This window comes from Haliaeetus albicilla, chromosome 6 (genome assembly GCF_947461875.1).
Source record: "Haliaeetus albicilla chromosome 6, bHalAlb1.1, whole genome shotgun sequence".
In the NCBI taxonomy this organism is placed as follows: domain Eukaryota; kingdom Metazoa; phylum Chordata; class Aves; order Accipitriformes; family Accipitridae; genus Haliaeetus; species Haliaeetus albicilla.
In genome coordinates, this window is record NC_091488.1 from 26,804,601 (window position 1) to 26,826,347 (window position 21,747).

Consider the following 21,747-nt stretch of genomic DNA (forward strand, 5'->3'; position numbering starts at 1 on the left):
ACATTAAAAACAAATCAGCATAGACAATAGCACTAGATATCTTGACGGAGCTAGCACAGAAAAAAAATCTATCTTGTTTTATAGGCTGTTAACTCTCACTTCTTGAAAAATGTGCATTAAATGCAAGTCCATTTACTTATTAATTTCCAATTCCTTCTGATCATCTGTCCAAAATTAATTATCCTCTCCCTCTTCTTTGGGTTGAGAATAAAGGAGATGTTTTGAATCTGACTGTAATAGCTCAAATATGGTTTTGGTGTGGTTTTGTTTTTTGTTTTTTTTTTTTTTCCTTTCAAACATTTCTATATTTACAAGATTTTCCTTTAAAAAGAGTGTGAATCATATAATTTAAAGATATCACTCAATGTGTTTTATAAATGTCAAGTAATTGTGGCTTTATCTAGAGTGAATTCAGTAACACTCAAAGTCCTTTCTAAAAAAAATTGCTTTCAGTGTTCCTGTGGGCCAATACTTTCAGTTACCTGTTCCTCATGCCTTGTGTCCCTGCTCCTTATTGAATTCATATTAGAATATACTCTTCCTATGACCCTCCTGCTTTGGGAGGAATTTTTAAAGCACAACATATTATTACTTATATTTGGATGCAAATGCTACCTTTCCTAGAATTACCTTAGATAAGAAACCACCCAAACTGAAGGTAAGATTGACCTCCAGGAATTAGCAGACTTCAAAATATTTAGCTCTGAAACATTCCATCAATACCTTGGAAGAAGATGTGGGAAGACTTTAACATGACAGCATGTTTAATTCAGAATAGAAGGTAAAACTGTTGTGGGTTTGCCACAGGGTTGTAAGGTACGATGGGGAAAATGGAGATGAGGGTGAAGCAGCTTTGTTATGCTGTTGGATTCTAATAACAAGAATAAATTTAGCATATAGTTAAATTTAGGTCTTGGCTGGTTCTGTAGTAATCTGTGACACAATGCCACACAACATGAAACTGAGGGTTTCTAAATCCTGTGCTAGTGCATAGGATTTATAAGGTTTCAGATTTCGTTGAAATTGAGAATGGGTACAGCTATAAAGAGATTAAAATGGTTCTAACCACTGGAGGAAGAGATGAATGCTTGTGATTCTAGTACCTGAAGAGAACCGTTCATGGATGACTGAACACAAAAAATGAAGGGAAATTCAGTCTTCCACGTAACCATGGTAGAATTTATAAAATGTAAATAGGTATATCTTTCTCTAGATATTATTCTAAATATGTATTTTGTATGTATATTATTCTAAATATATATGCATAATATGCATATGCATATTATTCTAAATGCCATTATGGTAAATAATAAAAATCCTGTTAGCTTCAATGTCACAAGAATTAAAACAGGGCAAAGTGAAACTTCATTATTAAATGCCATTCAATGTTCTCTGTACTGGAAGCATTTTCACTGTCTTTTTTTTAACTTCAGTTTGCTTTCACACCTTAGGTCACATACGTGTGGTATGTGATGAATATATTGTAAAAGATGCTGAAATAATCCACTTAAGGAAAGAACAACTTCTATCCTTGAGATCTTTAAAACAAAAATAATTTTTTATAGAACACTTTGAAGTTCAACTAATGCAGTCACTGAAGGAAGAAGACATTAGGTTTTGACTCATTACATCATGTAAAAACAGAAAGTTAGCAACCCATTACCTTTCTCTTTGCCATTAAGTTACCCATACTTCATGCAGAATTTATTCTGTGCGATGTGTCTTGTCAATAACAAGTAAAAGGTGGGAGCTGACTGGTTGAAGGACATGGAAGGGGATGGATGGGAAGGGGAGGAGAAGTTCCCGTCACAGTGATACGATGACTAGAAGATGGCCAATAAAATTTCAACTTACCAGACACAACTAAAAACAAAAACAAAACAAAAAGAAAACATGGAATAAATAAAACTGAATAGACATGAAACAAAGCAAAGAATAAAGCAAAATAAAATAAATAAATAAATAAAAAGGATCCTTGGTAAGGACCCTAGGAAACACACATATATTCTGATATATGAAAAATAGGTTTAAAATGTTGAAACATATTTTTTATTTGATTTTTAAGCAGAATTCTCTATCAAATGCTGAAAGCAGGCTATAGAGGAAAGCCTGCAATAATAGTCAGGCAACCTGGCTTCTACTCTAAGCCTTTCCAATGAACTGTTGTGTAACCTTGAGTAAATTTTTTTTCATGTTATCATTATTTCTCTGCACCAAGAGCTTTCCATGGTAAAATTAACTTGAAATCTTCAATAAGTATCAATCTGCAACATTGGTGAAATGGAACAGTGACATTTACACCCTTTCTAAAGCATCCAAACATCTACAAATGGAAAATACTTTTCTGAGGCTAACAGCTATTACAAAGGAAGTTTATTACAAAATTAGTAATACACTGAGGCATTTAGCCCACACACCAATCTCTTTAGTATAAGATTGCTGTATCAAGGTCATAATGCTCACTATTGAACTGCAAATGTAAAATAAACTACAATTAAAATTGATTTGAAAAGATTCTTAACCCTTTTCTTGCCCCCTTCTCAATTTCACTAAAATATTCAAAACCAGAGATTTATTGCAAAATATTAGTTTTTTCAACAGAAATTGTCAGTGATAAATTATGCAATATTAAATTATCTTCCAACCATAGTTGAAAATTTTCATAAACTTTGAAATGGCACAGATCCTGGCAGGCTAACTTCGCTATAAAAGAAGGGCATTCCAACCACATATCACTAATTGAAAGAACAGATTGAAAATAAAAATGTAAAAATCATGCATTTTGAAAATATACACAGATACTGACAAAAAAGTCCATCAAAAAAAGGTAGTTCATATAAGGTATTTACAGTAGAGGTCCAAAAATATATAATTTTTTTAAACATTACAAATACCAAGTCCTTCAACACTTCGGTCTTATTGCTTTAAGTTGAGAGTAAAACAACTACTGCTCAGCAGGGTACACTTTCATATCAAGTAGGTAAGCACGTGCAATAGACCATCCTCTGATAAAACACATGGAGGAAACTAATAATATTGAGTCCGAAAACATTCATTAGGCATGAGGAATACTGGCTTACTGTTCAAATAAATACAGAGGACTCCAGGTGTATTATGAAAATGAAGCAGAAAGAGAATCAGATATAATATTGGAATTTGGATCATGTTGAAGCTAAGAAGCTGCAACTGAATGTGCCAAAACCAGATCATATAGAGAATTCGGGGTTTATGTTATGAGAGACATTTTTTTAGGAAATAATCCCAGATAGAGGAAGTTGAAATTACCTTTTTTCAAAGATTTGAGTTTCAATTTTAAGCAAGTATTCTGGATGTAAATTAGCCTTCTTTAAGTGTGTGGGTTTCAGTATTTCTCAAAGAGAAAATCAGCATGCATTATTCTGCTAAGATTATCTGCAAGTCTATGATTTGTAAGAGAAGTGGCCAAGTAATGATACACAAGAATTCCTGAGAGAAATATGCTCATCCCCAAAACTCAGCTCCCAGCTACTCTTGATTGTGTGTGAGTGCATTACTCAGTAACCACTCCTTTTTAAATTAAAAGCTCTCTGCTAAACTTGCAGTTATGGTCTGACCTGCTCTGGAATTAGAAATGCTTCTCCATAAAACACAACTCATATTCTACATGAAATAGCCTGATAAGAGACTTAATGGGATGCAACTCTTGCACAGAGGAAGTAACTAAATTATCAATTTTCCATTACTCAAGTAGTGACACAAAGAGAAAAGTTCAGCCTTCTTGTTAGCAATGCAAAGCTGCCTAAGCCCTCTACCGAAAGCTCACTTGAAAATTTCTAGCAGATAGAAATCTGTCTTGGTTGCTCAATTACATTTCTACAAATTAAATTAACTTATAAGTGCTGAATATCCACTTTTCTTTTTACCAGACAGTTTTGTTATTGTGGGTTGAAAATAACCCTGTCAAGCAAATGTATTTTTTTTGTCCACCTGTAAAAACAGAGGGGATACTGGTACATGAAAATAAATCCCTGTAGAAACAGGTTATCACATTGGTTGCAAATCTGTGGCAAGAGCAAAGGGTGAAATTTCAAAGAAAAATTTAAACAGTTCTGTCAGAGGAACATCATGTGGTTTAAAAGAACAACAATAATAGCAACAACTACAACAAAGACCACTTTCTTAGTTTGATTTACATCCTATTGATATCTAAGGTTACTAAAACTGAGAAGTAATTAGTTTTTCCTCTATTATGGCACATTTTATTTGACAGCAGTTTCAATTATAAAGTAAATCAATTTCCCCTGTGTTAATCATGGCTTTTCACATGGCAATTAGGGGGAATAACCTGTTTGTAAAGACCGGAAGTTAGCATGTAAAACCACAAATACCAAAGGAATAATGTTTTTGCCTTTCAAATAATTTGTTTGATGGTAGAGGTTTTTCAGGGAAGACGTGTCCAGTCTCTGAACAAAAACCAAAAGAAAAGTGGTTTCCAGACTAGTGATGTGATCTTTCAATGCCTTATTCTTGCCAGCAATCCTGTCAACCTCACTGGGACTATTGGTATCACTAAATCCACTTGCAGGAGTAGGAATTTGCAGTTTTAGGACTTAAACTACACACTAGTATAGTTGCCAGGTATTAATGGAGCAACTGTTGCATTTGACAGATGTAGTATTGTAGGGTCATAGGATAATCAGGTTGGAAGCAACCTCGGAGGTCTCTAGTCCAACCTCCAGCTCAAGCAGGGTCAGCTGTGGGGTCAGAGCAGGTTGCACAGGGCTTGATGCAGTTGGGTCCTGAAAACTTCCAAGGACTGAGAATGCACAGCCTCTCTGGGCAACCTGCTCCCCTAAGCACTCTCCACTGTCCACCCGGTGAAGAGATTGCTTCTCATATCCAGCCTCGCTCTCCCTTGTTTCTACTTAAACCCATTGTCTCTGTCCTCCCACCATGCACCACTGTGACGAGCCTGGCTCTGTCTTACCGACAACCTCCCTGTAGGTATTGGGGGCTGCTGTTAGGCCCCCCCTGCCCTGAAGCCACCTCTCCTCCAAGCTGTGCAAGCACCATCCTCTCAGCCCTTCCTCACAGGTACATATGAGACCTCAACATCCTGTGTGTAATGCCTACATCTCTAAATAACACATTTTGTAATTCTTCTCAGAAAGGTGAATGCAAATGTTGATCTACTGTTTCTCTATAACTCACTGGTTTCCTCATATTCAGAATTAAATATTACGAGGTTGTGTCTAATTCTTAGTCTGATATTGGACAAGCTATAAATTTCAAGTACTCCGTTCTTGAAAGCTGTGGTAGTAATTATCTGTCTCAAAGAGAGTAAAATTATAGAAATTTTCATTCATTTATACTAATAAGGTGCTTTCCAGATCCTGAGATTCAAGGTGGTACTTAATTACTAAACAGTATTTTGTTCTGCATATTAAATACTCATTAATTATTGTTCTGACTATTACTATTTATGAATACCTTCCAGGTGCTCAGAATATCTTTTGTTATTCAGCTGACACAAGCTGAATACTTTTGATTTAAGCTCAATGTGTTTCATTTTTTATTATTTAAACAAAAATCTTTACATCTTCAAGGACTGCTTGACAACCACAGAGGCTAGTATAAAGCAAGCAAGAAAGTATAATTCTACACCACAGAAATGAAACAATCCCAGCCTTCAGGCCAATAATTACATACAACAATCAAGCTCATACACAGTCTTTAGCTTCTGTATACATCTTTGGCCATATGACTAATCTAGGAAATGGCAGTTACAAAGAAATTTAGATTGCCTTCAATTAATTTTGTGATACATTAATCCCAGTTCAAGTGAAAAATATCAGAGGTTGAATGTGCCTGTAGAAAAAAACTGGTAGGAGATGGGATGTGAGTACAAGCCTAAGCACTGGAAGAGACAGCAGAGCTCGGGAGCAGGGATTTCTGATGTGGCTGGCCAGGCAGACAGTGCAAGAGGAGAAACTCCAGAACTAGCAACAGAGATAGAATAGCGATAGCTACATTATCTGTCATGGAGCATTGCAGTTCTACGGAATGCCTGAAACTCAGCTGTTTATAATCTTGGTATGAAATGAGTGGGTGAGAAACCCACTGTTTATAACCTCTGTCTGAAATGAATGCGTACAGAAAATTTGGGTACTAGAGTTACATGCAGAGGAAGTGTGAGAGTCTGAGTTCGTTTAGCAAACTGGTCGAACTCTGACTGCTCACTCTTTAATAAAAGTAAAGAAATTCTGAACAATTTTATTTTCCAATTCCTTCCCTAATTCCAAACAAAAACTCAAAAAAGCTGCCAACCTCCTTTCTTCATAAATTTGTTTCATTGCTAAGCCTGCTAAACTCTGAAATCTAATTAACTACTTTTTACCTTCAAGTATCTGAACAAGGACCATTGAATGCCTTTCTGCAACGTGACTACCAGATATTTATGTTGGTGTTTTGCAAAAACTATTATTAAGGGAAATAGTTTAAGACAATGTGCTATGTTTCATTTCCTGTCTAGTGATTTGTAGGATACTTGTTCTTATCAAAGCAATCTGAAACACCCAATATCCTTGATATGCACATCTCTCTGCAGCCATTTGTGGAAAGTATCACCTTCTACAGAGAAATAAACAAAGGCCAAAATCTCTTGTTCTGAAAAAACATAAATGCTGCCATTCAGCTGTCTCCTGCCTTCAACCTGTGAAAAATATGGGAAAACACCACCAGGTACATTACAAAAGAATTGGGGTATATAGCTTTTCACCCTCATTGGTCTCTCTATTTTCAGCTGTCATTTGTTGGAGGTCTAGATACATATATAAATAATTTGTATTTTCCCAGAATTTCTGCTAAAGTTCACATTCATGTAAGACCAGGCTGGGACACCCTTACTCACTGTGAATGCTTTGACAGTATGTAGTCCCAGAGCACAAAGCGTGACACAGTGCAGTCCAAACTTCTGAGGAAAAGTCTAACAGTCTGGCGCCAAGCATGCCACAGCCATATAGTTGAGGTAAAATGTTTACATGAGATTTTTGATGTTTCAAATCAAAAGTGATGACTTGTAATTCCAAACCCCCAGCAAGGGAGTGATTGTGGTTTATTACATTTATGACGACCGGAAAAATTCTGTTTTGGATTGCTGCTGATGTGTCAGATAAGCACTTCTTAAGTTTAAAGGAACAAGTGACTATGGTAACTTCAAAGTTACCAAAGGCAAGAAGACAGAAATCTAACTGATTGGAAAGCAAGCAGTTGACTGAGTATTAAAAATAATTATGATAGTAAGATCACCTTTAGGAGTAGTGGAAACCTAGAAACCCATAACAATGTTTCAGGTTCATGTACAGAAAAGTTAATAAGTGGAAAATCTCAGTATTGATTTGCTGCTGCGTTCCTCAACATACTCCCCAATGAGTTTTTATTTTTTATTTATTTATTTTTTGTTTGCAACTGACCCACATTCCCTCTTCTGTCTGCATAGTGAAGACTTGTCACATGCTGGGTAGTAACTTTGAAATAGGCTGGCTAGAGTCTGTGCCCTACATGGAAGTGCCACTCTTGGGTACCGGTGGGCTGCCAGCTGCACTTCTCGCTGTACACTCACCCGGCTGCACTCTGAGCCAGCAGCCACGAGACAGCTGCTGTCTGGAAACCCGGTAGGTACATCACCATGAAGCTCACTCTGACCATGCAGGGCAGAATAAATTCTCTCATTTTCAGCACAGGGCACATGCCTGGCAGGCTGGATTTAGCTTACACTTCTTGACTTGGTACCCAGAGAAAAAGGGCGGGTGCCTGTGTGTACTCAGGAGACCTAATGTGCTCTGTGAGAAAGTGGTCTGATGATGAAAAAAGGCAAGTATTTGCTCCTTGGTGCTGACAGTACAAATAAAGCCTTGAAAATGTAAGTGCATTTAGAGCTGTCACACATACCAGAGAGAGACACAGGTGAGGATATGACTTTAGAACACGTACCTAAACGCGTATGTCACAACACACACAGTGTGGCAGTTCAACATCATCAACTCCAGAACCAATTTTAGAGTTCAACTTAAAGTGCCATGGATTCAGAATCAATGATTCTCCCTCCTGCAGCAAGCAGGAAGGTATCTGTCTCAGCTCTGCAGCGGGAACAACAAGCAATTTGTTTCAACAGTTTGTTGGTTTCATTATCGGCATTAAAATGTCACTAAGCTTCTCTACTCTCTTTGGTGGCTTAATCTCCACCTTCTGCTGATAAACAGCACAAGGTCTGTGCATTATCAAACCTCTTGCTTGGGTGCTATTCTGTTTTCAAGAGCTATCAAAGGGCATTGACTCCTTATGGATTTCTGGCCATTTTGAGATTTAATTTAGGCTGAGAAGTGTTTCCCTCCTCAACTCTAATTGACAGGGCTGGGCAGTAAAATCTGGCTCTCTCTCAACTGTGTCTTAGTCGTGGAACTATATTATCTTAATGTCTGCTTCAAAGCAGGCTAATGAATCTTCCCTTTAAAATGTTTAAAAAGTCAAGATGAAAAGGGCTACACAAGTGTGTGTGTGTGTTTGTATGTGTGTGTGTGGGAGGAACCTACTGCAAAAATTTGTGGGAAGAGAACAGTGTGTAAAATGCATTCACAGGAGATTTTTTTGATTTGCAACTGATTTTGCTGATACTAGCTACAAAATAAGAAAGTTCATAATCTCTTCTTCTGCAGGAGTCAATGAAGATTTCTATGATAAAAAAGAAAATTGTGGAAATAGACTTTGCAGTGTGGTTTTAAAAGGTAGCACTCCTCAGGCTAATACACGTAGTACGCCATTTAAAATGTTTATAAATCCTGTAGTTGTTGCCTTGAGGTGACAAGAGAAATCTGAAATATGGGGGTTAGAAGAGAGAGAGAGGAAGATAGGGATTTAAGGTCTTCGAGAAGTTCCTCTCCTAGTCTCCCCTCTCCCTTCCTTGCTCTGGGTCCTCCTAAGCCATCCTATAAACCAAATACAACTTAGAAAACACACTCAGGACAAGTCTAATTCCATCTATTTAAAAACAAAAGTAATGCAGTGAAGTGTGGAGTCCTGTTTCCCAGGCTTCTCTTTTCAGAGAAGAGTTGTCTTCCCCTGTGTTTAAATAGAATGAAGGTAATTTTGGGCAGTGCTGCAATCTAAGTAGTTGTGGCTACAAATATTTATACTAAAGTCTTTTAAAAGAGAGTGAAAAAAGTTAAGACAAATTTTAAATAAGCTGTGCAAAAGTACAAAAAAAAGTATGATAGCTGGATACTATTTGAAGAATTCTTAGGAGCTTCCTACTGCATTCTTTGACTTACAGTAAAAGACAGTAGAGCTGAAAAGGAAACTGAGTGGGATTTTTTTTCCCAGCTGTTTATGGTAGCACAGTTTTCTTCTTGGAAAGAAGTACTTGAAACCCATAGCAACCTTCATAATAAGTTAAAGCTATTTGTGGAAAGTGGCCAAAGTCCCATGATCAATGGACACCACACACTAAAAATGGAAGGACAATAAATCTCTACAGTGCAGTAACTTCTGATCATTAAAAAAATGTTATTTTGGGCATGCAATACTCAGAAGGAAATAAACAAAATGTGCAAAAATAAAATGAAAATATTCAGGGACACTCAGCCTGATTTTCTTACAGTGAAGTACTGGTTCACCTCTGCCAAAAGACAATGCTGTCAAAAATTGATGGTAGTCTGAAAAAAAAAGTGTTGCTGCAGCTATGATGGTCTAAGGATATTAGCAAACATGTTTTAAGGTTTAGTCTTTAGTCAGGTTAGTTACACTCTTTGAGGAAAAAAATCTGACAAAATCTGAGCACCCAAGAACTCTGAAGGAAGAGGTACAGAAAAGGCCATCAGACAGTGGAAGACTGGACCACAGCAGAACTCTCAGGTGACTTCTTCCTTTGTACTGAGACCAAAGTATCAATGTGCTACCTTAACTGTGTCAAAAGAGAGAGCTGCTATTTAATTTGGGGAGATGCAAGTCCTAAGTGGGCTCTCATTATGCCACTGAAAGATGCAAGGAGAACAGAATCCCCTTCAATGCTGTGTTTAGAGAGCACTGGACATTTATGAGAACAAGATAAGCAATCTGATGTCCATCCAGACAGCTTTGTTTTTTTGTTTATCAATCCTCTCATCCTATTCCATACTTCAATGGAAAAAAAATATTCACCCCAAACTTCGGGAATTAATGTGTGGTCATAGGAACAAGAGGAGCATGCAGATACCTCCTGCAGAAAATAATGTGAGCATACTTGATATTTAGCGGTTTAACCTGAAGAAGCCGTTTTTTTCTTGCACTGGAAGATTCTGATACTGAGCCTCCTAGGTGATCTAGTTTGTGTATAAAGACTGCAAGATACTTTATTACCAGTTCTTGAGTGTTATTCAGACCTAACAATAAAATATTTTAGTGCTCAAACAAAACATAATTCGTAGTAACAAATGGTACTCAAAACAGCTTATCAAAATAATGTTTGAACACCGTAAGTCAGCGTTTTTTCTGTGAAGAACCAATTAGGAGATGACTGATTTTTATGATGCATGTAAACTAACAAAAATAAGAGAGTGCACTATCATCACTGTATAGTCCTTATGAAAATTACTAACAAGGCAAAAATAAGGTGTGTATTACCTTTTTATTGATGTTTAGCATAATTTAATAAAGCCTAAGTTTATTTCAGAATTAACATATAGCAGAAGTACTGTTTAATGAACAACCAATGACAATTTTATTCCTTGCACTCTATTTAATTTTATACATAAACCCCAAATCTGCAAACTCAGCAACTTGTAGTAAAAATCTACTTTGTCTATTCCAAAGACAGAACTATTGAAATGTTATCTTTAGAACAGCAGTCACAAAATAACATCTGCAACAGTGAAGCCTGATACAAAATCAATTGATTTTTCCCTAGCCATGGGATTTAGGAAATTGCAGGCACTAGAAAAGAGTCTCCGGATTTTCTTTGCTACTTTTTGAGTGCTGAAGTATGCTACATAAATCTACTTTCTTCAGTTCTCTGCAGTGAGTGATTAAAGGTAGAATTTTTAAGAACTTTACAGTAAATAAAACCCTTTCAGCAGGAGGAAAGCCTCTAGCTTCAACTTATTTTTGTAGTAATGTTTCTCCAAATTATTTGGACTCCTTCTGTTCTACTTGCTCAGAAACATCTGTCTCAAGTCCTTCTTTCAAAGTACTAAATTGCAGGAAGGAATCTCTAAAGTAAGTGTTATTTCCCTGTAAGCAATTGCTGTCACTGTTGTGAGACTGTGTAAAAAAATAAAACTCCATTTAAAAACTTAAAAACCATGGAAGCAGTTACTTATTAAAATAAGTTACATGGATTTGAAGCAACTATATATAATTTTTTTTTCTAAATTTCACTGAAATATTTACTGATTCCTTCTTTTATCTGTATTCTAGAAATGCTCCAGAAATCTTAGTGCTCATCACTTGCATCACTAGAACAAGCACCTTCAGGGCACTGATCTCTTCTTCAGATAGTTTCCTCAGTTCCCTCCGATTAACTTTCAAGATTTATATTCTTTCACCAGAAATAGGCAGCAGTCAAACTCCTCAGATCCTTGACAGAAATCTGAAGCGCTGTCATAGTTTACAGCAGTCATTAAGAGGGAAAAGGCTGTCTCTTTAAGCTATACAAATCACAAGAGATGGTTTCCCTCATTCACCCTGCAAAAAGCTTAATAATTAAAAAAATCCTGAAGTTCATATGACAATCACTATTCTTCCTTCCTCTTTCATGGGGACTGAAGACAGAATATGGCCAAAAATTAGTTCTTTCAAAAGGAGAAATACTGACTTAAAGAAAGACCATGTAGACAAGTTCAGATTTAAATCCAAATCCTAGTTTTAAAATTCAAGTGGTTAAATTCACCCATGATACTGTGAGGTGTTCACTGCAACACATACTAACCACCATATACATCAACAGTGTTTTTGTAATCCCATAAAAATCTGAGTTTTGTCTTTGTTATTTTAATGGATGTAGCTCAGATGCCTATAAAGCAATTACATTTACAGCCAACTTATAATGTGTACCAGCAGCCTGACACAGTGGAAACACTTATATGGTATCTGACAGATAAAAGAGCAAATCCTATTCTTTTTCTTTTTGGGTGGTATTCTCAGCCCTACCCAGAAGTCTTATCAAATAGATATCTTTTACATGGTGCCTTGAAGCTACTTTGTACAAAGAGGGGGTGGAAGGAGGAGGCAATTCTAGACCTGAAGCATGTGCCACCTTTTCAGATTAAAATTCCTTGTCAGTTGACTAGTACAGCAAAATCACAGCTAGAAGTCACTTATCAAAAGTTCTGCTCACTATCCACCTTGCAGACAAGCTCTTTTAACCCTAAAATTAATGACATCATACGCTAAAAACCATTGATTTCAAAGGTCACCACTGTAAAATATTAATTGGCCAGCATAATTTCCATAGGAATTCTTCTTTTTTCCTGCCAAACTGATAACACTGAATGTGATTAGTGCCTTTGAATGGCAAAATTCACATTTTACAGTTCAGTCACTGCTGCTGCATGTTTAGGTGCGTATTAGGCAGGGCACTGTAACTAGTATTGCGAGCTCCTCCAGAGCTACTGCTTGAGGAGGAAGAGTTAAGAAGAACTCAAAGTTTGAGGACTGTTGTTCACTACCAACCTGCTCGTGACCGACCAACAGTCACCAACACCCGCAGTGTTGGTATTATTCTTGTGAAGTCCTCAAGTCAAGTGACCTACTTGACCTGTTTCTCTTTTAACTCCTGATGAGTAGCAACTGCATTGTCACTGCTATAATGGCTGTTGCCCAACTGCATAGTAGGACTTCCACTGGAGCCGTAACTTCCGCTTGTATCAGAGAGTAAAGCTTGTATCAGCATAAATTATAAACTTATTATAAAATTAGATGTTAAAAAAGCCTAGTTAAGTACTGCAAATGGGAGTGAAGTAAACGGAAGTAGGGAAAAACATGTAAAACCTTTGGTTGTTAGATTTACTTAAAAGTATTTTTATGATTAAATGTGAAATCTACAGATTCTTGAAGAAGCCCTACTTGTATTTGCATTAATGGTAAGAGTAATTCTTTTTTAGAACTGAAGTTCTAAGGCATGCATTTTTGGTAATTTTGTGTGTCTTAGGAACATGGGCTTCAATTATATATATATAAAATAATTAGATACATAAGATAATAATTTCTACAGTCCTGCTTCAAGGCATAAAACTAAGCAAATTACATAATAGAAATCTCCACGAAAACATGAAAAGCATCTTACTTATATATTACGTACATGCACAATAAATATATCCAACTTGCTTAGTGCTAGAGCAAGAGGGAAATCCACTGGCTCCAGAGATGCACTTTTGGCCATTGTATCCCTTTTTTGGAGCACATCAGCTACTTGGTAAGATATAATGTATTGTACTCTGGGCTGCTTGACTGTATTGACTGAGGTATTTATTTAATAATTTATTATCTCCTGAAAGAAATGCGTCCACATGTATTTAGCAACATCTCTGGATGCCTTACATATGCACTACACATTGCTGCAAAATGAAAACAGTGGACCGAGACACCCTAATTTTTGGAAAATGCAAACAACAGCAGGATTACATTTTTTTAACTATTTAATTTTTGAAGGAGAAAATAAGATAACTTGACAAAACAGTTTCAAGGATGGAAACACTTTTAAGCTGCAACAGTAAAAGATTAAGTGAAGGGTTCAAACTTCTGTATCAATACAGAACTCCAAATACAGTTTAAGAACATGACTGAAATTGCAATAAAAATACAGCATCTGTACTTCACGTAGGGCACACGTATAATTCTGAAAGTTAGGAGTCTGTGTAAAAGAAAATAGTGATTCCAATAATCAGAATCTGTGATGCTGGTGCCATGAGCAGGAAGAACATTAAAATGGAATTGATATTTCCTCCCCTCTTTTGTGTTTTCTACAGCTAGCATCCTATTATACATAGCTGAACTATCTGAGCTGACAGTTCCTAGTCCACGGACACAGACTGGGCCCATTCCCCTAGCTCAGAGGCAGTGCTGTGCAGTTTTCTTGAGACAGGGAGCACTGCAGGGCATATACTATGTACTCCAGTGTCTGCTAGGTCAAGTAGGGTCAGAGCTGACCTGGAGGTAATAATACTGCCAGATCCACGGTAGCTCTCTGCTGAGATACCAGGTTAGCTATTTGCCGTGTTTCATCAACACATCCTTGACACCTAGGTATCTCAATTAGCCCCAGTGTTGCACATTCTGTCTTTTAATACCCTAGATAACCCTGTATAGCGCAGAACATAACACAGGTCAATCACAGTGCTTGAGGCCTGGAAAATGATGAGTACAGAAGAGGATGTGTCCTCTTCTTAGCAGTGCTACCAACCCTAGGGCCCGAGCAGTGTCCTGAAGAGCACTGCTTGCAGCCCTTGCTGCTGTGTGCCATGTTTCATTCAGTGCCGCAGTTCCACTGTACAGACACTTGACAGATATGACTGCCTCTTTCCTAACACGGACATGCATCTTGTGGGGTTACCATTAAAAACTCTCATATTCTTTCTTTGGCGTATTGTGTGGCATGAAAACACCACAGCCTACTGCTGAGATACTGAGGGGGGAAAGCCCCCCAAACAAATCTCCCCAGAAAAACCCCAAACCCAGACAGACCCAAAACCAAGCAAAAACCTCTCTTTGTCTTTTGCTGAATTTAACAAGTCTGCACAGTGGCAGCTGTAACTTCTGAGGCCATGATTTGCAACATAGCCCTCTGTTTACAAATAATTAACCAAAATAACTGTATTTGGCATAGCAGAACACACATTTATTAAACCCTCCAGTCAACAGATCACGTGACAATTACCAAAAGTGCAGAAAAGACTTTTCATTTCTATCCCTTAAATCACACACAAAAAATACTATTTATGAAAAAAAAAATTCTCCTCAAATAGCTGTGTATCCATGAACTGTCAGATCAATGTCATCTTAGCACTGAAACAAGAAGACCAAATTGACCTCTCTAGATGGAGCACAGTCAAAAACCTGACCCTTTGGGGAAAAAAAAGTCTTTTAAACAAGGGAAGAGGAAGGTAGAGAACGGAAGAAGAGGAGCAGGAGGAAAAAGAAGGAAAAATGTGAAAAAATCTGAATGGAAAATGAATGTTTTTCTAGAGGAGTCTTCACCACCCCACCCCCCCACCCCCAAAACTAGGTCTCCTGGATACTCTAATAGATTTTGATCAAAACTTACTACATTACCAACTACAAATTGGCCTTACACATTACAGTTTCTCACATCAATCCCTTCTGTGAAGACATTAGTACAAACAAATGGCTCAGGAGGTAATCCATTCACCCTGGGAAACAAATTATCCCATAACAATATCTGCAGACTAAAGCTGCTACAATGTAAATATCTACTGTGTAATACAAGTACTTAAAAAAAAAAAATCTTGCTGAACCAAGACTTAGGTTATGATTAGGTTTCTTAAAGTACCATTTCATTATCAAAATTCAAATGATCTCATTCCAGATCTCTAACATCTACATACTTATGTCATTTTATACCTAAGCAGCACCGTTAACCTAAATGGGATTACAAGAATGTGTTTGCTTATGATTTTGAATAGGACTACGAAGGATTAGGGCTACCAATAGTTTATTGCTAGATATGTAACTACTCAACCAGTCATAAAGCAAATATTCTTAATACTAACATTTTATAAGATTAACAGTTGATGTAAGATGTGATCTTCAGAACAAATCACCATTTATAAAAATAATTCAGTCTTTTTCTTTTGAATAAACTGTGCTTACTACTACTCACGTGTTAATCTTTTATTCTAAAACAATGAGCATAAGAGCTGGTTATTTTGCAAACATAAGGTATCAGTTTTGATGTATAAACATCATGGTGGCTAACAAAACAGAACATCTCAAAATTCTTCATTTTATAAGAGCTTCAACAAAAGAATTCCTATTTTTCTAACAGCTACAGATGTTAGGGACACCAAATGTTTCTGGTGGAAAAAGGAGAGCACATTAAGGACAAGACCTTTCCTGTTACAGTAAATGTGTCATTTACTGTTACCAAATAAAATACTTTAAGCCTATACTTCCCCAGAACTCCATAATAACTAATTCCCACTGAACAGAGAAAAGGACAGAAGGACCATCAGTGCTTAGAAAAAAGCATCAGGATGACATCATTGCCTGTCTGCTAGCCAGGAAAGGAAGAGAGGGATTATCTGAATAGTGAACATCTGGATTGTGTATATAAAGGCAAGGAAGGATTTTTATACATATCAGTTCACTGAGTTCCATTGAATTTTTATCTTACACAGAAACAGTAGTGCTACAATACGCTTTTACAATGAAAAACCAACAGGAATTCCAGTGGTCTGGGTTAGTGTATTAAAAGATACACAAACAGATTTATCATTCACTACCTCTTTACTACATTTAATTGAAAAAATTTGGCAGGTACTTGAACTTATACCTCTTTCTTTTTGAGTTAAAACAATTTTTGCTAACACTGGTTTTCTTCTTTCTGTTAGGGTTTCAGATACAAAGATGGTAAGTGACGTGATTCTGATCACACTGAAGTTCAAAACATATTCAGTTCCTCATTCCAGTACCATAATGAACAAAAAAACCTTACATGTAAAGTGCTTAATTTCTTAAGAATACAACTCAAACCAAAATTATATTTTTGCATTTTCTTTTCACAACACGGCATAGAGTTCCTGCATAAGTCACCACTCTAATAGCTGTGTTTAGACTCAACTAGTCTGTGTATAGCAACTTATAAAGTTGCCATGCAAAAAAATCAGCTTTATTCTAGATTGGAGTATTATGCAAAGAAACATTCTTACCTTGAACTGTTAAAGTTGCTGATGCTTCAGCTTTTCCAACCATATTTTCTGCAACACAAGTATATGAGCCCATATCTCCTGCCATAACCTTCCGGATTTTCAAGGTATGATCATCACGGATTTCGTATCTTTAAATATACATAGTAATAAACAATGAATAGGAATAATAGAACTTTGTACAATTTCTGTAAAGGGTAAAAATACAGTGGGTTTACTCTCAAATATTTTTATTTCTACATTTCCCATAGAAATAAAAATATAGATAAATTGTTATAAATTGATAAGGTAAAAATAAAGTTTTAAAAGCAAAATATACCTAACCATTTGAAAACCTTATTCTGATTTCATTTGCAATGTCAGTCAGTTTTACCGACGTCAGTAGAATTTCACTGGTGTAATACAATCGTAAACCTCTAACGCAGAACGTTTTAATTGTTAGAACTCTTTTAACAAGTAAATCTACTAATAGTTATTATTTTTCCTATAATTTTTCCACCTGAATGAAGGATTTTTTTAAATATGGTTGAAAAGAAAATATTGTTCTCAAGAAGATCAGAATTGCTTGAAAGTCAAGACAAATCACAATTCATCCAATAATTTTTTTTGAAGAACAATGTGGTCTTTTACCATTTCCTCTCCTTTCATCACCTTTTTTCTCTTCTTTGTATAATGCAGTTAATGTGTTTCTCTTTATGGGAAGTCGATTTTTCTCTTAAAAATGCTATAGTTTTTATTAGAGCTATAGACTAGATTAATAGGAAGCTGCATTTGGATGGCCAGGGCCAACTGTTACAGGGTTTCTTCTTTCAATCCCCTCCCCTAATAGGTTTTTAACTCATAATTGAGAATTCAAAGTAAATAAATAAATTATCTATCTATCTATTACAGAATGTATTTCTTTTTAATAAGGTGCTTTACTTTTTGGCGTGAATTAGAGCAATGACAGAAAAAAAAAAATTAATCGGAAACTTAGTAACAAACACATGTATAACCAAGGCAGCTTTCTACATTACCAGCCTACATTTTCCATCAATTGCAATTCCAATACATACTTCTTGATGTTGTAATCTAATTTACTATTTGTTATACATTCCCCAAAACTTTTAGTAATTACAAAAGACTCTTCAGGTGAAGAATTAATCTGTATCAGATATTACTGACTGAACTTAGTTCTTTTTTATTGTATTTGTCATGTGTTGTCACAACAAGAGCTTGAGAACAAGCTGTTCTTAAGTTTCAATATAAATTATAACTTCAAACAGAGCTCAGTGGTAATTAGAAATGTCTTATTAGACCAAGCCAGGCCACCTCCGTTCAATAAAAAGAAATGCTAGCTGTCAAATGTTGAATGGCTACATCATATGCCAAGCTAGATGTCATAAAAAAGGCAACTGTATGTACTGCACCTTGCTTTTGGTAATTCCCCATCATCTTTCCTCCATCTTACTGTAGGGACTGGGTCACCTCTTGCCTCACACTTGAACTCTGCACTATCATCCACAGTTACAGCCAAATTACTTGGTCTCTTCACAAAAGATGGTCTCTCTAAAAGGAAAGAAAAGGAAAAAAGGGATTAGTGCAGCAGTTCTGTGCCAGAATTGTGATTTTCCCTGAATTGTGGCTGTTAGAGCAAGGGCAGCAGGTGTGACAAATCTGATGGAGGTGCCTCTGCCACTGCTCCTCTTGCTCCCAGCCCCAGGCAGAAGATCCGTAACCCTGCAGATGGCCAGCACCACGAACCTCAGGACAGGAGGCAGATGCTCCCAACAGTGGCTCAGGATCCAGGCACAGACTTCCTTAGTTCTTATGTATCATTGTCACAGTTAATAGCTAAAGGAAAATGCAACCTACACAGAAAATCTAAATACACATCAATCCTCAGATAGAAGCAGGCTTGCTGCAAGGACCCAGACAAATGACCACTCATCTGCTGCACTGCTTCAAAAAGACGGAAGGCACAAACCAAACATTGTCTCACTGGAGGTTTTGACTCAATGGTGGCTCTAAATTGGAACGCTAAAGTAAGGCCCAGAACAGTATCTCTATGAGGTTGCTTGCAGGTGTCAGCAGCAGCTAGTGTTCAATGCAATTATTTCCAATACTACATTAGAAAGATAACATTTTCTTTCATTAGCACACATAAAATAAAACAAGCCAAAAACCCCTACAATGTCCTCCCTATAATTTTTGTTGATAAATATTGCTGTTATCCCTGACTTACATTATAGGACATGACTCAAGAGTCATCCATGAGATGGCTCACCAGAGTCAAATTAATTGCCACATACTTTTTCTCAGGCTTTCTGAAACAAAACAGGATCTCAGTACAGGCTGTACTATTCTGGCAACCCAGCTACTAGCTGGAAATTTCAGGAAAGGGATCGACACACTTTTCTACCTGTACCTGAGTTCAAAGCTTTAAGGTGCTGGGCTATTCATAGCTTCGTAGCTCTGCAGCAGGCTGGAATGCAGTGAGGTTTGCACACGCACAAGGAAGAAAAGTGTTTTTAACAATTTCTGGGATACCCCAGGAAGGATTACCCATCTAGAAAGGCAGCATCAGATGACAACAGGGTATCCATAAAAGAACAGGGAAGGTTTAACAGGAGAGTGCTTGGCAGGTTCCTTTGCCTAAGGCAGATGACATTTTTGCCTATAAACCTGTGAAAGCTCTGAGGGAGTTGAGAAGGCAGTTGCATGTTTTGACTTGTATGTATTAAAGATAGAAATACCATCTCCCTGGAACTGGAGGAGTCTGAAGCCATTGGCACAATCAGGAAGTGTGAATATCCAAAAATACGGCACCAATTTCTCATAGGAGTACAAAAGCACCAGACAGAAGGATAAAGAGACAATCCTACATTCCTAGTGTCTCACATTTGTGTTTGAAAAAGGTGGTTCCAAATACTACTTTGACTTTGCAGATAAAGAGAGAGAGATTCAGTGTTATAAAACCATAGGCAATGGTTCAAAAAGGACTGAAATGGAAATGTGAACTGAACAAAACCCTATAAAAGAGCTTCCTTTATTCTCGAGGATGTCCAGACCACCTGGACACTAGTGTTGTAGAAAACTTACCTTTGCTTGCAATGCTAGGCAAATAATGTTAGATGAAACAGCAAGTTGATCTTTAAGCTGTCAGTTCTAGCTTGGGTTCATATACAAGAAGTTAGAAATAAAACAGAGACCTACAGACATGAATCTAGATGTGAATTAAAAAATTACAAATATAGACATTCCCCCCCAGCCCCAGCCCCTTTCTTGTAGGTGCAGTAAAAACACAATCTGAATGCAAGAAAAGAACATTCTCAATTAAACTTCAGAGTAAGAATAGTTTGGGGAAGAATATTCCACTTAATTATGGAAGAGAAAAAGGACTGATCTGGTAAGGCCAGGACTGCTGCACAACAACAAAACCCAAAAGAGGCACATTGTTTTTTAGATCAGTTTCCTAAAGGAAGAATAATAGTCTGAGAGCTTTTGTCTGCCCATTCATAACACTCTTATTCAACCACATAAACGGATAAGGGAAACCAGCACTGATTTAAGTATCTTTGTCACACAATTATTTGGTAAATACAAGGAAAGCTTAGCAAGGATCACTTTGAAACTTTCTAATATTACAGTTTCTGGCATGCAATCCTCCCTCTGATCTAAAGCAGAGACCTAAAAGCAAATCTAAATAACCAAACTCCATAAACAGAAGATTTATTTTGAAATATTTTAATATATGAACTCAGCATGTTTCTCATGCTTTTTCACACATATCTAAGGCCTGAGTTGAAAGAATACAGTGTATTAGAGATTTCTAGACACAGACTGATAAGACATTCAAAGCTTTACTGTCCTGTTTGAAAAGAAAACCTCACTAGTTTTCCCAGGCTGAAAATCAGAAATATGTTTGAAGGGAAAATGAGAGGAAGAAACAGGCAAAGACAGACCTCTGTCTGCAATGTATCCCTCTTACAGGTGTTCAGCAAGAGTAATATTTTCCAGCCTGGACTACGTAACAGTCCATACCATGATTCCCTGGTTAGTAGTAGACTAGTGATGAGCAATTAACTGGTACAGTTAACTAGGAGCCCAGTGCCAGGACTTTACTCACGTCACTACAACTTTCTTTCAATTGTAGATTTTGACTGGAAGTTCTAAAAGTCTATTTGACAATAAACTTGCCCCCAAAGTGCTTCAAAGGTGTCTATAAACTAAGAAAAAAACAACCCAAAACAGTATAGTGGATTACAGGAAGTCTTCCTTAGCTTCTAAAAAGTTACACGCTATCTTGCTGGATATTCAGTTTCAACAACTTTAAGATGGCATACAACCTCATTTTGTTATGGAAAACCCTGCTTCAAGCAAAACTCTGAACAGGACTTCAAGCTGCCTGAGTCCTAACTCTAAAAAGCAGTGAAGACTGACAAGACAGATCTTAAATCTGAATTTAAAATAACCCCCCCCCCCGCAAGCTGTGATGGAAACCAGTGTGTTATGAACCGTGGCTTGGATATTCTCATCCTATGATGATAAAAAAATCTATTCCTTCTGCAGAAACAATGAAGGTGTTACCTCAAGCCTCCCCTACATTAAAGTAACACAGGACACATTTTGAATGAAAACTACTGCTGCATCTACAGTGACCATGAGGCAATTCTCCCATGCTGAAGAAATTCTGAGATTGCACCTGGAGTTACAGCTTCTTTTCTGCAATAGCAACAAAAATGCAAATTTCAGCTAAGCTCAGTTATCTTAAACGAAAATGTATTTTTTGATGCTCAGAGGAACTATCATTAGGATCACTTGAACAAGAAGACCTGTTGTATCTTTACAACACTCAGTATACATCACTATAAAT

General features: G+C 36.8%; 1 protein-coding gene across 8 annotated transcripts in view; it reads right to left on the reverse strand.

Annotated features, from left to right (window-relative positions):
• ROBO1 (roundabout guidance receptor 1) overlaps window positions 1–21,747 on the reverse strand; it is a 659,452-nt gene that overhangs the window by 64,117 nt on the left and 573,588 nt on the right. For all 8 annotated transcript variants that reach the window (XM_069785380.1, XM_069785378.1, XM_069785384.1 and 5 more), the window contains exons 5-6: window positions 18,302–18,440; window positions 16,896–17,023 (exon numbers count right to left, since the gene is read on the reverse strand). In XM_069785380.1, coding sequence (XP_069641481.1) covers window positions 16,896–17,023; window positions 18,302–18,440 — 267 coding nt within the window. The remainder of the gene's footprint in view (window positions 1–16,895; window positions 17,024–18,301; window positions 18,441–21,747) is intronic.